The sequence below is a fragment of the Bubalus kerabau genome, chromosome 6 (genome assembly GCF_029407905.1).
Source record: "Bubalus kerabau isolate K-KA32 ecotype Philippines breed swamp buffalo chromosome 6, PCC_UOA_SB_1v2, whole genome shotgun sequence".
NCBI lineage: Eukaryota > Metazoa > Chordata > Mammalia > Artiodactyla > Bovidae > Bubalus > Bubalus kerabau.
The window spans coordinates 82370941-82388787 of NC_073629.1; the positions used below are offsets into that span (position 1 = coordinate 82370941).

The 17847-nt window shown below is 44.7% G+C and overlaps 1 protein-coding gene and 1 pseudogene across 1 annotated transcript in view; one reads left to right on the top strand and one right to left on the bottom strand.

Moving 5' to 3' along the window:
• The window catches only part of PGM1 (phosphoglucomutase 1), a 69737-nt gene extending 52584 nt beyond the window's left edge, over window positions 1–17153 (bottom strand). Inside the window, exon 1 of the mRNA XM_055585621.1 lies at window positions 16744–17153. Coding sequence (XP_055441596.1) covers window positions 16744–16989 — 246 coding nt within the window. The 5' untranslated portion in view covers window positions 16990–17153. The remainder of the gene's footprint in view (window positions 1–16743) is intronic.
• LOC129655333 (60S ribosomal protein L13-like) lies at window positions 3113–3741 on the top strand (annotated as a pseudogene).
• Window positions 17154–17847: the final 694 nt, after the last annotated feature.

Genomic DNA, 17847 nt, shown 5'->3' on the forward strand with positions numbered 1-17847 from the left:
CAGTCCCAAAGAAAGGCAATGCGAAAGAATGCTCAAACTACCGCACAATTGCACTCATCTCACATGCTAGCCGGAGAAGGCAATGGCAACCCACTCCAGTACTCTTGCCTGGAAAATCCCATGGATGGAGGAGCCTGGTAGGCTGCACTTCATGGGGTCGCTACAAGTCAGACACGACTGAGCGACTTCACTTTCACTTTTCACTTTCATGCATTGGAGAAGGAAATGGCAACCCACTCCAGTGTTCTTGTCTGGAGAATCCCAGGGACGGGGGAGCCTGGTAGGCTGCCGTCTATGGGGTCGCACAGAGTCGGACATGACTGAAGCAACTTAGCAGCAGCAGCAGCACATGCTAGCAAAGTAATGCTCAAAATTCTCCAAGCCAGGCTTCAAGAGTACGTGAACCATGAACTTCCAGATGTTCAAGCTGGATTTAGAAAAGGCAGAGGAACTAGAGATCAAATTTCAACATCTGCTGGAGCACTGAAAAAGCAAGAGAGTTCCAGAAAAACATCTACTTCTGCTTTATTGACTATGCCAAAGCCTTTGACTGTGTGGATCACAACAAACTGGAAAATTCTGAAAGAGATGGAAATACCAGACCACCTGACCTGCCTCCTGAGAAATCTGTATGCAGGTCAAGAAGCAACAGTTAGAACTGGACATGGAACAACAGACTGGCTCCAAATCGGGAAAGGAGTACATTAGGGCTGTATATTGTCACTCTGCTTATTTAATGTATATGCAGAGTACATCATGAGAAACACTGGACTGGAGGAAGCACAAGCTGGAATCAAGATTGCCAGGAGAAATATCAATAACCTCAGATATGCAGATGACACCACCCTTATGGCAGAAAGCAAAGAACTAAAGAGCCTCTTGATGAAAGTGAAAGAGGAGAGTGAAAAAAGTTGGCTTAAAACTCAACATTCAGAAAACAAAGATCATGGCATCTGGTCCCATCACTTCGTGGCAAATGCATGGGGAAACAATGAAAACAGTGAGAGACTTTTATTTGGGGGGCTCCAAAATCACTGCAGATGGTGACTGCAGCCAAGAAATTAAAAGACGCTTGCTCCTTGGAAGAAAAGCTATGACTAACCTAGACAACATATTAAAAAGCAGAGATGTTACTTTGCCAACAAAGGTCCATCTAGTCAAAGCTATGGTTTTCCCAGTAGTCGTGTATGGATGTGAGAGTTGGACTATAAAGAAAACTGAGCGCAGAAGAATTGATGCTTTTGAACTGTGGTGTTGGAGAAGACTCTTGAGAGTACCTTGGATTGCAAGGAGATCCAACCAGTCAATCCTAAAGGAAATCAGTTCTGAATATTCATTTGAAAGACTGATGCTGAAGCTGAAACTCCAATACTTTGACCATCTGATGCAAAGGAATGACTCATTGGAAAAGACCCTGATGCTGGGAAACATTGAAGGCAGGAGGAGAAGGGGACGAGAGAGGATGAGATGGTTAGATGGCATCACCGATGCAATGGATATGAGTTTGAGTAGGCCCTGGGAGTTTGTGTTGGACAGGGAAGCCTGGCATGCTGCAGTCCATGGGGTCACAAAGATTCGGACACGACTTAGTGACTAAACTGAGGGGAAACAGTACAGCTGCAGTGTATGTTTCTCTCTTTTTGTTAAATAAACGTGTGATCTAGCTTAGTGAACTGTGCATCATTCATTCTACAATATGGATTCAGATCAACCAACCCAAGTTTTAAAACTCGCCCTGATGAAAACATCAGGTCATATACAGATGGTTACATGCCATATAATCTGCTGGTTAAAGCCAGACAGGCTTAGCAAATTGATAGAGCCTTCATGTGTTACTGGACAAATACTCTAGCCCCCTGTAAATAGCTTTCTACATTTGTTGACTTATGTCTCTAAGATTCCTGATTCCCACTGGGATCATAAGATAATCCTCAGACTTTGTCTCAGGCTGGCCTGTGTGTAACAGAAAGCCTTGACGTTAAGGACCTGTGTGGTGATAACTCATCTCAGGTTGCCCTGCCATTCTCCTCCCTCTCTGCTATGGAGTTCCATTTAAAGTTGAAGCCTATGGGCTTGCTTTCCACAATGGCCTCCTTGTTTTGCCACTGCCTCTACATGGAATGTCTCCACTTTTTCCAGGCTTCCTTTTCATCATCCTTTAGGACTTGTTTCAGACACATCTCCCCTGGAAGCTTCTGACTGCCTCTCCAATGCCCCCCTCCCTGGACTCCCAGTGACAATCTACGGAGGCACTGCTGCACCGTCCTGCGATGCCCACTGTATGACAAGCTCCACAGGGAGCCGGAGACCACTTATACATTTGTGTGTGCCCCAAACACACAGTCCAATACTGAGCAACAAGAAAATGCTCTGCACATATTGGCACATAAAATCACCCCTCAAATGTTGTTCAGGAGAAGTTGCTGGAGCAAGCAGACCCAACCAACTTATACTAGAACCACTACCCTAAAACCCTAATGAGTAGACCTGGTGTGCAAATACCAAACACTGTGATTAGTACTGAGCCGTTTGGGGACAATTTTGCTGATTTGGGGGCTTGGTGCTATATTCTTTTGAGATAACTTATGATCAGGCTGATCATATATTTCAGAAACCTAAAATTATGTAGAGCAGGTCCCTCACCCTACCCCAGGATTTGTGCATGAAACACTCTCTCTGTAAGAAAGACATTTCTGTTCTGAAATTTATAGGCTAATAGGTTTGGAGCATCTTGATAGGTTACTGGCCAACTGGAAGAAAAGAAGAGAAACTGAGAAGGTGGGAGCTGCCTGGAGGACTATAAGCAAAGTAAAGTTAAAAGTGTCGTATTTCTCATCAAAATCCCTACTACCCAGTGTAGCAACCTACTCATTATAACTACGTGTGAGGTGCTGTGCAAGGTAACTTCTTACACGTTATCTTCTTATTTTCTAAAGACATATTATTTTAATTTTACAAATGAGTAAAGAAAAAAAAGTTCAGACAGTTTGCTCAAGATTAAACAGGTAATAAATAGCATATCTAGGAATCAAACTTATGTCTGTCTGAAATCAAAAGTTACACTGAAGTTTCCCAGCTGTGGGCCCTCGGAGGAGGCCTTTCGGCCACAGCCATGGCGCCCAGCTGGAATGGCATGATCCTGAAGCCCCATTTCCACAAGGACTGGCAGCGGTGCGTGGCCACGTGGTTCAACCAGCCGGCTCGCAAGATCCTAGGCACAAGGCCCGGCAGGCCAAGGCGTGCCACATTGCCCCGCGCCCCGCATCCTATCCTCTCTGGCCGGTGGTGAGATGCCCGATGGTCAGGTACCACAGGAAGGTGCGTGCTGGCAGGGGCTTCAGCCTGGAGGAGCTTAGGGTGGCCGGCATTCACAAGAAGGTGGCCCAGACCATTGGGATCTCGGTGGACCCTAGGTGGCGGAGCAAGTGCACAGAATCCCTGCAGGCCAATGTGCAGCGGTTCAAGGAGTACCGCTCCAAGCTTATCCTGTTCCCCAGGAAGACCTCGGCCCCCAAGAAGGGAGACAGCGCTGCTGAAGAGCTCAAACTGGCCACTCAGCTGACCGGACCCATTATGCCCATACGGAATGTCTATAAGAAGGAGAAAGCCAGAGTCACCAAGGAGGAGAACTTTAAGGCATTTGCCAGTCTCCACATGGACCACGCCAACGCCCGGCTCTTTGGCATCTGGGCAAAAAGGGCCAAGGAAGCCGCAGAACAGGATGTTGAAAAGAAAAAATAAAGTGCTGTTGGCAACTTATGATAAACCTGCAATATCCATGTGACCTTCGTTGTGTAAGGAGCCAGGGCCTGGTGGGGGTCTCCTTGAGGGGGACCTGGGGTGTGTCTGACATTTGTCCCAACAGAGCTGTGAGGGAAGCAGCTTTGGTACCTGGGAGGCTTGTGCTTAGTGAGTGTTCTTGTCTAGACCCTCCAGCCCAGGAGGTGGTGTGTGTTCCTGTTACTGACTATTAAAATACTATTTTCACATCTTAAAAAAAAAAAAAAAGTTATACTGAAACAAAATTCTAATGTAAAAGGGGTAATATGAATATACCAGTAAGATCCTCAAAATGGCATGATATATTTATTTACTTTTTGGTTATTCTTTAGCACATCTGAGTTTTGGACTTTGAAAGATGATAGATAAAATTGGATGTTGAGATTTGTTTTGGCAGGAAGTTTAAGTCAAAAGTCACCATGATTGAGATCCCTGAGTCAGACAGGCTGAAGGATGGGATAGGGAGGAAGATGGGAGGAAGGTTTGGGAGGAAGGGGACATGGGTATACCTATGGCTGATTCCTGTTGACGTATGACAGAAAACCACAAAATTCTGTAAAGCAATTATCCTTCTATTAAAAAATTAAAAAAAAAAAAAAGTCACCATGGTGTGACTCTCCTAAAGCCACAGTGAAACTCTCATTTGAGTTGCACTTTCAGTTCAGTTCAGTTCAGTCGCTCAGTCATGTCCGACTCTTTGCGACCCTATGAATAGCAGCACGCTGGGCCTCCCTGTCCATCACCAATTCCTGGAGATCACGCAAACTCACGTCCATTGAGTCAGTGATGCCATCCAGCCATCTCATCCTCTGTCATCCCCTTCTCCTCCTGCCCCCAATCCCTCTCAGCATCAGAGTCTTTTCCAATGAGTCAACTCTTCACATAAGGTGGCCAAAGTATTGGAGTTTCAGCTTTAGCATCAGTCCTTCCAATGAACAATCAGGACTGATCTCCTTTAGAATGGACTGGTTGGATCTCCTTGCAGTCCAAGGGACTCTCAAGAGTCTTCTCCAACACCACAGTTCAAAAGCATCAATTCTTTGGCACTCAGCTTTCTTCACAGTCCAACTTTCACATCCATACATGACCACTGGAAAAACCACACGGACTTTTGTTGGAAAAGTAAAGTCTCTGCTTTTGAATACGCTATCTAGGTTGGTAATAACTTTCCTTCCAAGGAGTAAGCATCTTTTAGTTTCATGGCTGCAGTCACCATCTGCAGTGATTTTGGAGCCCAAAAAAATAAAGTCTGACACTGTTTCCCCATCTATTTCCCATTAAGTGATGCATTTTACAGTTCCCCAAAATTTGGTATGCTCATTATTTAAACTAATAATCATAAAACTCCCCAATAGAATAGATACTAGAACTGATTCCATTTTACAAGTGCAAAAACTGAGCTTTAGTTAAGCAGAATACATGATGAAAAATTTGAAAGTGTTAATCGTTCAGTCGGGTCCAACTCTTTGCGATCCCATGTTCTGCTAGGCTCTTCTGTCCATGGAATTCTCCAGGCAGGAATACTGGAATGAGTAGCGATTTTCTTCTCCAGGGGATCTTCCAACCCAGGGGTTGAAACCCTGTCTCCTGCAGCGCAGGCAGATTCTTTACCATCTGAGCACCAGGGAAGCCCAGAATACATGATATTGTACAATAAACTGTACAACTGAGATTTGAATCAAAATCTTCCATTCCAATCCATCACTGTGAACTAAAATTATTTGGTAAGGAGCCACCAAATGGCCTGTCTTCCATTTGACATTGTCAGGAGTCTACAGAAGCACTGTGGATAAGGAGCTCTGGAATCTTCTTGTCTGGAATCTTGTCAGTCATTACTGTTAGCATACTTTAAATAGGACAGCATTGGTATTAGGTATCAGGTATATACACGTTAAACCAGTGATTGTACCCTGCCTCCATCCTCACTTCACTTTCAGCTAAGTTCTCCCTGATTCCTCTTTATCATCTGTACTTGCTCAGAAATTACCTTGCCTGGGAAGAGAAGACATCCTCGGTCTTCCCTTCCCCTTCGAGGTGGGGTTGAGTGGCTCTGTGTTCCTTTGATTCCCTGAACTTCTCCCTTGGAAATTCAGCGAGAGTGTAACCCTACCAACACCTTGATTTCAGACTTCTGGTCTCCAGAACGGTGAGAAAATACATTTCTGTTTTAAGTTTTAAGCCACCCAGTTTCGAGTCATTTGTCATGGCAGCAACAGGAAGCTAATACACTAGTATTAGAACCATATTTTTATAACTGCTTATAAATTCTCCTCTACTGGCATGAATCCTGAGAACAAAGACTTTGTCTTATTCATTTTTATACCTACAACCATCTCACACTGCCTGGTACATAAAGAGTACTCCGTAATGCTTACTGAATGAGAAAATCCATGTAGTCCAGGAGGTTCACAGCAATGCCAGCATACATCTCTTGCAGCTTCTGGTCTACAGCATGACATTGGCATGGGTCAGCTAGCCATCCCTCAGATCCATCCTGAGATACCCATCTTCCAGTACCCATTGCTAGCTCACGGCTCCAATGAGGTGACGGCCTCAGATCAACGGGCTCGTGACTGACACAGCAACTGTGAAGATCAAATTCAAGGGATAATGTACAGACAGAGATGGAATGGGAGGTGCTGGCAGGCGCAGAAGACCATCCCCTCCCCCTCCCCTGGCTTCAGAGTTTGGAAGAACCATAAACATTATTAGAATCATTAGAATCTTTTATTTACTAAACACTTATGTCAGGCACTATGATAAATACTCCCCAAATTTTACTTCATCTCCTTATATGAATTTTTAAGGCAGGCATTATTTACTCTCATCATTACTTACAGGGTGACTGGCTATGCTGAACTGTGTGATGAGAGTATTTCTCATGGATTTGACCTCAGAGGGCTTGGCATCAACTGCATGGCCCAACACAGAGAGGCAGCTGGCTTCTGTGATGGGAGCCAACCTTATTCCTGATCCCCTCTGAGCTTTCTACATTTATTTCCCTTTTGCTTCATTTTTAAGTGGATTTCATTTTGCTCCACAAAATGTATTTTCCAAAGTCCTCATGGGAGCAGTGTAACATAATAGTTTTCTTACTAAAGCAAAAGGTCCTTCCCTATCCCCACCCACTTACAGCATCCCAGCTCCATTTTCTGGCCTCCTTGCAATCCGGGGATGATCTCTCAGAGCTAAGGTGGGTACAGGCTAAACATCTAGGTTTTTGTTTCTTGTGGCTTTGAGCTGATAGGATTCCTTTCCAGGCTCAGGGTCATTCTGTCTACTTGGGTTTTCACAAACCTTCCTACTGTGCACAATTTCTAAATGCACTGAAACATGTTGAGATGTTTATCGGGATGGAAGAGAACTGAATTCCCAGGCCTCTGTGGTAAACTGTAGAAGGTAAGCAGCATGCCAGAATCTCCCTCATCATGATCTGTCTTCTAAATTCTTCTTTTCAATGTGCTTGAACAGTACAAAATGTAACTCATTTTCAACAGTTACGTGAGAGTATTTTCATCGAAATTAATATTTTCTCCTTCAAGACAAGCACCCTGGGAAGCAGCGCATGTATTCAATGTTGACACTGCACTAACATTTCTGGAACTCTTTTTCAGCAACTGTCTTTACAGTCTGTGGCACTTTTCTTTGAAAGTCTTCAGTCATGACAAATTTCATCCTCTGAGAATAGATGTGAACTTTGGAAAGAGATGAAAATTGGTTGGAGCCACATCTAATGAATAAAGTGGGTGATCAAATCTTGTTATATCGTTTTAGGTGAAAAATGAGGCATGACTATAAAATAATGTGACTGGTTTCCCTCGGTGACCCGTAAACCGACTGGCTGAAAAATAACTCCCATAGAGGAGTTTCAAAATGCTTTCAGCACTAGACGCATCACTGGAATAAGTGTACGGTTCCCAGAGTGGTGATTTGGCAGGGAACAATACTAATTTGGATATATAAGTTCAAATATATCTGTTAAAAAAAAAAGAAATCTGACTGCTTACACTTGAAAATGAAGAAGCTGTTCTCCTGGAGAAACTTCTTTTTTTTTGACAGCCTGGTTGGCTTTGGACAAAGAGTCTACTGAGAAAAGTAGGCTCATCTCCTGCAGAAAGCCTTCATTGAACACACTATCCCCTCCCACACTCATTCCCATCCCAAGCTGGGGCAGGCGTCCCTGCCCGGTGTCCACAGCAATCTCTTCAAGTATTAGCTCTTATAAAATTTAATGGTGATCGTCTGCTTTTGTGTCAGTCTCCTTCCTGCAACTGGAGGCCCCCTGAGAATGAGGACCTTTGTGTATCAATAACGCTCAGACAGTGTGCACAGAAGCACAGGACACTAACTCCTATTCTTGATGTGGACCCTTTGCCTTTGTTTCTCGCATTCCTAGGGCTTTACCTGCCAAATGTGTGGCAACCAAAACTGAATATTCAGTCTGTGTAAAATCCACCTATACAAATTTATAGAGGACTCAGGTACAGTACAGCCTTCCCTGGTGGCACAGTAGTAAAGAATCCACCTCCCAATGCAGTAGACGGAAGAGGTGCAGGTTCAATCCCTGGCTTGGAGTAGGAAATGACAACCTATTCCAGTATTCTTGCCTGGGAAACCCCAGGGACAGAGGAGCCTGGTGGGCTACGGTCCACAGGATTGCAGAGTCCAACATGACTGAGTGACCGAGCACACATCCAGAACAAGGTACAGTAGTGGTTGCTTATGATGAAGGGGTAGGGGAGCAAGAGGGATTGATTGCTAATGCACAGGGCTTCTATTAAGGTGATGGAAATATGTTAAAATTACATTGTGGTGATGGCTGTATAATGCTATAAATGCACTAAAAAAAACACTGAGTCATATACTTTAAATGGATAAATTGTGTGGTGTGTGAATTATATCTCAATAAAGCTGTTTTATTTAAAAAGTCCTCCATAATGGGAATGATTGTGGCTAGGTTCCTTTCTAGGCCTGTAGTTGGAATAAGTGATAGTCAAGGTCTTTTCAAATAATCTAGTTATCAATATAAAATTAAGTTTCTGTGTTCTCTCTGTAACTCTATCACTTGAAAATGACTGAGTGGTTTTCACTAAATTTGGAAAGCATGTTTAGGATAATGAGGGCTGTGGGGTCTTCCGTGATATCAATTCTCCCTTTCATTTAGACTGACACCCCAGTATTTAGCCTAACACATAGCACTCAGCATAGCGTTGGTATAGGCATACGTCAGGGAGTGTGCAGGTTCCGTTCCAAACCACTGCAATAAAGTGAGTACTGCAGTAAAGCAAGTCACATAAATTTTTTGGTTTCTCAGTGTATAAAAATGATGTTTATATTATTCCATGGTCTATTTAGTGTTCATTAGCGTTATGTCTAAAAAAACATATATACTTTAATTTCAAAGTACTTTATTGGTTAAAAAAATGCTAATCATCATCTGAGCCTTCAACAAGTTATCATCTTTTTGCAAAGTAACTTCAAAAATCATTGATCATGTAACAAATACAATAATGATTTACAAAATCCTGAAATATTGCAAGAATTACCAAAATTTGACACAGAGACATAAAATGAGCAAATGTTATAGGAAAAAAGTCATCGCAGGATTGCCACAAATCTTCAATTTGCAAAAAATTTAGTATCTGAGAAGCACAATAAAGCAAAGTGCAACAGAATGAGGTATGCCTGTATTTCCCAGCATCCCTTGCAGCTAGAGGAGGCCTTAGCCTAAGTTTCAGCCAATGGGACAAGAATGAAATTGATTACATGCAGTATCTGAGAAAGGTGTGCCTTCCTTCCCTTTTCTCCCCTTCCTGTTAGTTAAAATGACCATAGGGTGGTGGGCAACCATGTTGGACCATGCAGATAAGGGCAACTCACTAGGGGAGGCCGATCAACAAGAGAGAAGAAAGATGCACCTTCTGACACAATGGGGCCACCACACCAGCCCGGACTCCCCACACCCAGTCTGTTACAAAGGGTTCTATTACTACAAACTTTTATTTTATTTAAGTAACTTATTTTAGAACTCTACTATAGCAGCCAAAACCTACGTTTTAACTAACATAAAATTTGGTGTTCTGTACCAAAACAGAATCTAAATATGCAGCATTAGCATAATTTTTATGGCCATGGCAAAAGTTTTACCACTGCTATCTTGGAAGACAGCCCATGGGCCAACCAAAGGTGTAGCTCTAGGCAGATGGTTAGGAGAGTTCAGAAGAGGAATGTTTGTTGGCTGCTTCTTGCCACAATGCAGAGAGAAGCTCAGACAAAGACTAGCCAGTCTGCAAGCAGAAATGGAGATTATGATTCTGCCAAGGGAAGTTTTCTTTGGTTGTGGCTTGTACACCATGTTGCCCAAGCCTAGTGATTTGTGCACTGCAGAGCTGAGATGAAGACCATTTGTGTACCCAAGCTAAAACAGCTATCCATGAAGCAGGAGATGAAGCAGAAAAGGCTGTGGCCTCAAGTCTTTCCTAGGATTCTCTGCCAGATGGTGGGAGCTAGCCTACCAGCAGATAACCCATTAAGGACATTGACTTCTTATCCAACCTAGCTTTTCCTGTCTTAAAGTGACCATCAGTGATGGAGAAATCAGGGGAGGGACAAAGCATAGAGACCAAAAGGGAAAAGCTAACATTTTCGGCTTCAAAATTCTATCTAGATGAGCACTTTCACTGTGGTTATCAGTGTTGGGAAAACAAATGACTTTTCAAAAAGATACCTGGGGCTTTAAAACAATGGGGAAGCAATATTATAATTTTGTGATAATGTCTGTTTAGGTGTGGTGCTGAGTCAATTTTCCCTGGTTTCCAGAAACCCTCTCCCAGGGAGGGGATTTATGACAGTTGAGAAGACTCTGCTTTTATGCAGACAAAGAAGTTCAGAAAAATGTCTATTTGCAAATGCCTTCAGTTCAAAATAGCTTTTATACCACAGTGACATATTTTGGACCCCTTCAGACTTTAGAAGAGCTTTTAGAAGAATGATCTGAGTGGGCTACACCTCTAAGAAAGTTAAGCAGGTAAGTTTCAATGGTCTATTCATTCTCCCTTAAATTTCCCTGAACTTGATGCAGACATACCTAGTCATTCTGCGGCCTTTGGAGCTGTGCTCAAAGTTGGAAATCACCTTTTAAAAATGGCTACTGAGTGTGCCAAGTAATTGAGGGCTTATTTTCACTTTTAGTTGGGAGAACTTTGAGAAGACTTTTCTTACCTGGTGTCCTCAAAGGGAATAGACCACTGAGGGCTAACCCTAGGGGCTTGTTTGGAAAGGGTGGAAAGGGGGTGCCTTTGCCTTGGGGATTTGTTGCTTTTATAACTTCAACTGTTGGAAATCCCCCTTCCCAGTGCTTCTCCCAATCACCACTCACATGAATCCCTGAGACACAAGGTAGAAAAGGTGAAAGAAGCCCTGAGTAAACACAGTGAGGACTGCCAATCAAATCCGGCCAATGAAGATTTAGCCATGAGTCTGAAACACTTTGAACATTATGTTTTCATATTGGGAACAATTTCTTTCTTCTTTCCTTTTTATGACTTTCTTCTTTCCTCTTTAAAACCCAAAGTGTTTCTGAAAAGAAGAAATGCAATAGGTAGGTGGTGGTACAGGAAGATTTGGTTGACTTGGCCAACCTGTTAGAAATGGTAGAGTTGGAACCTGGTCTCTGGTCTTCTGATATTTCATCCAGTTGATCTTTTCCATAAATAAATATATCCCAAAGCAAGTAGTTTCACGGATGGTTATAATATTCTGGTTAAAAGTTTGGGAAAACTGGATTGGGCAATGTTAAGTAGAATTTTCAGAGCTTTTAAAACACAAATGAGTCATGTGAGTTTGCAAGAAGACCTGAGAAGAATTTTGGGGAATACTAATTTCCACCACCCCAGGGCTGATAGACTTATCCATATGTTACAAGAATTTCCCCAGAATTAAATTTGGCTTTTTCCAAACTTAGATAATCTGAGAAAATGGCATGCAGGGAAGGTGAGATCCATTTTTCCTATAGATTCTACTACATGCCTTATTTTGGTAACTGATACATGAATTTGTTTTTGCCTGATGTTGAGTGTGATTGAGTCCACCCATGAAGTACTTTCCTCCCAGGTATGATTTGCAGGTAAGGATTTTAATTCTGAATAAATATTAGTCTCTTATTCTGAACTCTAATATGTCTAAAACATCTGTGTTGCTAAAAGGTAAGTTGAAATGGTCATTACATTGTGTGAGTCCAAGGGGCTTAATCACCACGGTAAGGAGACATTTGGGAGTCAAACCAACCAGTGTGAGGATCACAAACACTGGTGAGGAGCTCAAGATGAACTTGTGGTTAATCTGAAAGGTCTCCTGGGATAAAGCAGAAACCAAGACAAGCCCCGTCTTCATCTCTTGGGGCTTACAGTCAAAAAGGTTTGTGTTGGAAGCCAAGTGGGTTACAGACGAGCAAATCAACAACTGCTATAAGATGCACTCAGTGCTATTATGGGGGTGAGCAAAACAGGCTATGAGAGCAGAAAAGAGGTGCACCTGATTCAGGGATTAGGAGCAGGGAAGTGTCAACTAAACCCAGATCTAAGGTTGAAGAGGAGAGAAGAATGTTCCAGGCGGAACCAGACGTGAGAGAGTAAAGTGTGTTGAGGACGTAGGTTGGAGACAACCCCACCCTCCGACTCTGTTGTTTCACACTCTACAGGAAACAAACACACTAAAACACACCTCACGTTTTATACTTTACAAGATACTTCTGCATGTATTGCTTTATTTTTTCACTGCAGCAAACTTTTCAGATGTCCCTGGCCCATGCCACACAGTCAGGAAAAGAGACAAGGAACTGTCCCCTCTGTTCCTGGGATGCAAGAGATATTATAGTAGGAAACACGGATACTCCAGAACTGTCTTCCAAATGCTAGATTCCCACTGGGAATGGTTGAGGACGCTGTCTATCTGGCTGAAGATTTAAGCAGGAAATGAGCATTTGGAAGGCACCCCAAATTCTTTCTTTTCTCGCTTGGGCTAAACTGCTGTCACTTGTACCCTATTGGGATCTAAGAAGGCATCCCTCTAGTTTGGTTGGGGTCATTAAGTGTAGAGGAAGGTAGGAGACAAAACTGAGATCTATGGCAGGGGCTGGGTGGGTGGGTGGAGGTTAATATCTGCACCAGGTTGGGTATGATTAACTCAGTGTCCCCATATTAGCAAAGCATTCATCACAGGAAGTCCTGCCCTCAAACTCATCTTGAGGTTTCCCTACAGGTGTCATTCAGTTTCCAGGTGAGAGAGGGCTACCAGGTACTTTTAAATATGTTGCTTCATTTAATCGTCACAAGAGCCTCTCTGGATATGTATTGTCATTTCCAGTTTTCACAAACAAGGAGGGGCAAAGGATCAGAAACTGAATAATTTGCCCAAGGAAACTGTCCCCAACTCCTATGGTATTTATTCTGCCTAGAATTGCTCCCCTGACAAATGCACCTTAGAAACTTCAATTCATCCTTTAAGCCTCAAATCCACTACCACGCCTCAGCGAAGACTTTCTCACTGTACCTTCCACTCTCAAGTACAGCCTGCCATGCTCTTGCGCCTTCAGTACCTGGCACATTACTCCCTCACAACACCGAACACACTGTGGTAGTGTTTTAGTCTCTCGGTCGTGTCCGATTCCTGTGACCCCATGGACTGTAGCCCGCCAGGCTGCTCTGTCCATGGGATTTCGCGGGCAAGAATACTGGAGTGGGGTTCCCACATCCTTCTCCAGGGGATCTTCCTGACTCAGGGATCAAACCCTGGACTCCTGCATTGCAAGTGGATTCTTTACCTCTGAGCCACCGGGGAAGCCTAGTTTGTCTGCTTATTCCTGTCCACTTCCACTTCTAGACTATTTCCTGAGGTCAGGAATAAATTATGTCCCAAGTACTTATAGCACAAGGATTGATAAGAGAAGTGAGCACATAATAGATGTTTAATGATAATAAATGTATTGGCAATAAACTATGGCTTTAAGTTAAACGCTGGAATATACTTGAAGTATTTTCCATACACTTCACAATTCATAATTTCGGGCACTAGAACAAAGACTCATTGGAAGTTGCATTGTCCTAGTTACAAAGGAGTGTCACACGTAAACAGAAGTGTGAATAGAAGTAAATAGAAGAAGATACTTCTATTCTAGAAGTATCTATGGGGAAAGATCACTTAAGGGGGGAGAGTGGCAGAGAGAGGCTGCTGGGGAAAGTTTTCTGAAGACGCTATCTGAATTGCACCAGAGGGAAAATAGTAACATACTTAAATCCCTGGTGAGGAAAGATAGGAAGAAAAAAATCAGAGGGCAGTGAGTTGAGACCAGAAACTCAGAGAATAGGATAGGCTATAGGTAGGGTAAGCAGTCCATGTAGGAACTCTCAAAAAGTGTGAGTAGAATCAGGAGAGAGTGATCAAGACAAGGGAGTAAGAACTTTAAAAGAGTATGAAGTCAGCAATGCCAGATTAAACAGGAAGGTCACATAAGATAAGGCCTAAACAGTGTTGAATGGATTTAGTAACCAGAAAGTCTTCAGTAGGCTTGGCAAGAGCAATGTCAGTGAATTGGTGAAAGAAACAGAAGCCAGACTACAGTGAGATGGTGAGTGAATGGGAGGAGAGGAATCTGTGATGGTGAATGTAGACAACTTTTACAAAGATTGACTAAAAGGGGTGGGGGAAGCAATAGGGCAGTAGCAAAAGGGTGATGAGGTTTTTTATTCTTACTAAAATAAAAATCTTAACTTTTTAGTCTTAACTAATTCTTTCCCTTCCATCCCACACTACTCTCAAATGCACAGTTTTCAAATTGGACCCGTTAAATTCCCACTATGCTGTAAGTTTCTTAAGAAAAAGTCTGGTTGCTGAATCACCTTTTTATTCCACACATTTCTCTGTACATAATATAGATTCAGTATATTTCCTAAAGAAATGAATGAAATGCAAGTTCAACACAAGTGATGATGGAAATGAACACGAGCCGCACTAGGATACAGCTTTTGTTCATTCTTCGTTCTTCTTTCAAGGGAATTTGAGGTTGCCTGAAAACTCAGGACCATAAAGAAAATAGATCCAGACAGTCAGCTCTCTCAGATGCTGATAAATTATTTGACCCAGAGAGGCAAATGTACATTGTTCCCAGTTTAGATTTGAGAGACCACTGAAAAATAGATCCTCAGACTCCAGGGTCTCTCCATGCCCAGAAATTGTTCAAGTTCTTGGAATCAGCAGGTCTGTACTAGATTCTAAGTGCTGCCATTAGCTGCTAAACCTGCCTAAGCTTCAGTTTTCTCACTGGCATCTTCAAGATGCCCATAATAGCATCTACCTCACCGGGCTGTGTGTGTGTGTGTGTGTGTGTGTGTGTGTGTGTGTGTGTGTTAGTCGCTCAGTCCTGTCCAGCTCTTTGTGACTCCCAGGCTCCTCTGTCCATGGAATTCGCCAAGCAAGGGCATCTTCCCCACCCAGGGATGGAACCCTTGTCTCCTGCATTGGCAGGCGGATTCTTTCAGAGCCTCCAAGGAAGCCCACCTCCTAGGGCTAGAGGAGGATGGATGAGATACCGCAAGTGAAATGCTTTTCACAGGGCTTGGCAAAAAGGCCCATGGGCGGAGAAGCCTGGTGGGCTGCAGCCCATGGGGTCGCTAAGAGTCGGACACGACTGAGCGACTTCACTTTCACTTTTCACTTTCATGCATTGGAGAAGGAAATGGCAACCTACTCCAGTGTTCTTGCCTGGAGAATCCCAGGGATGGGGGAACCTGGTGGGCTGCCATCTATGGGGTCGCAGAGAGTCGGGCACGACTGAAGTGACTTAGCAGCAGCATATTAATAAGAGGAAAAAAAGTACTGCTAAAATGAATAAAAATATTACTAAAGGGAATGAGTTCCAGAAGGGGGGAGTATGGCCAAATCTTATGTTAATTATAGAAAGAAAACTTAAAAAAAAAAAACTCGTTAGAAAACTTTTTTATAAGAGTGAGGCAACAATCAGCCTCAGTTGTGGTTTATAAATCCACATTTTCGCAGAAGAACCCGGTTTACTGAAGAATCTAGTTCAAAATCTCACGTTAGTGGACCTGCCCATTCTTAGTCGGTTAACGTTCCTTGGCTTGGGGGTGGAACCAAGGTGTTGTGTTAACTTCCTGGCCTGCCACGACTGCTTACATATGAGCGAGCTTGAGTAGGTAGGTTCTGTTCTAATGAAAATTCAGTTCCAGCAATCTCGGTGGAACAGATCCAGAAGCAACACCGGGCAAAGACTAGCCGTTTCAAAAGCCTGAGCCCCAGCAACCAGGCGGCACCAGGGCAGAGGGCAGAGGCTCTGTCCCAGCAAACTAGGGGATGGGGAACGAGCCCTGGCGCACCGTACCACCAGAGGGGAGGGTGCCCAAAGCCTGGGGCTCGCAGCCAGCGGGCAGCGCCAGTCCCAGACGGGAATAGCAGGCAACCCAGCGGGATGCAAGGAGGGTTCTGAGCAAGGCGGCGGCCTTTAACCTTTCAGGGTTAAGGTGACTGCGCTCGGCTCGGTAACTGTATCTTCACAGGCAAAAAAAGTTAATGTAAATGTCAGAGGCCCGGACGACGGCAGGGGTAGGGAAAGAGCGGAGAGGAGGAGAGAGAAGGGTGGGGTAGGAGGCAGAGGGCCCGGCCTCCCAAGGTCAAGCCCTGCCCCCCGCCTCGCGCCTCCCAACCCAGCCAGGGCGGGGTGGGGGTTGGCGAGGGATGGCAGGAGCGGTCAGAAGAGCAGTTATGCTGCTCCCCTTGGCCACTCTCCCGCCCGGGGCTACCCACGCCCGGCCGCAGGCTAGGAAGAGAGAGCGCCGAGGAACTGGGGGTGGAGACTCGGCGGCCGCGCGCGCGGAAGTGGCCCCGCGGGAGCGCGCGCGGCAGGAGGAGAACTGGCAACTGGGGCGACCGTGGAGCGGGCACGTCCCTTACCCCGTTGGCGGCGGCGATGCGGACGATGAGCTGGATGGCCTCCTTCATGTAGAACCTGCCGTCCCCGCCCACGACCAGGGTGGCCTCCTGCCGCTGCGCCGGCTCCACGGTGGAGATGATACTCTGGATGAAATTCTCGGCATAGTTGGCGCTGCTCTGAAACACCTTCACCCGCTTCCGCAGCCCGCTCGTGCCCGGCTTCTGGTCTTGGTACGCCTTGGTCTTAACGGTCACGATCTTCACCATGGTGGCGACTTGCTTCCTGGGGCCCAGCGGACTCTGCCAAGCGAGGGGCGGCCGGAGCTGTGGCTGCAGCTGCTCTGGGATGAGGGCGCGGACGGGGTCGGGGCCACGCCGGTTGTGCTCGTCCCTCCTCCTTAAAGGGACAGGGGATGGGCCCTCCGCGGCCAGCCCACCTCCTTGCAGGTCCTAGAGGGAGGGGAATGGGGAGCGCCCACCCCCAGCCTCCTGAGAGATGGGTGGAGCCTCTCTGATTCACCCTCTCTTGTCGACCAATCCACAGTAAAATGAAATCCACAACTCCTCCCCTAAGTGGAAGAGCTGAGGTGGGGTAGGGACTGGGTCACAGGGCAAGGACTTAAGGCAAAGTGGGAAAAATACAGAGCAGGGACAGGCGGATTTTGAAGACTTGGGAAGGTTCCACTTAGGATTTTTCCACTTTTTGATGGTGTGAAAGCAATAAGTAGACTACTTATTGCTTCTAATGCCATACCTCTAATTTTGATCTTTTACCGGGCCAGCAATATGCAGTAGGTACTCTCTGCTCTGGTGATGTTGCGCTGTGCGAATCCAGCTGAGCGAACCCAGCTCCTGCTCCCAGTCAGCCACCTGATCAGGAGGGTGAACAAGCAATACACGTAGAACCTTTCTGTACCCATACAACCATTCTGTTTTTCATTTTCAGCACAGTATTAAATAACATGAGATATTCATGTAATGAACAGGCTTTCTGTTAGACGAATTTGTCCACCTTCAGACTAAAGTATTTTGAGCACGTTTAAGGTAAGCTAGGCTAAGCTACAGTATTTGATGGATTCGGTGTACTAAATGCATTTTTCCCCTCATGATCATATTTTCAACTTC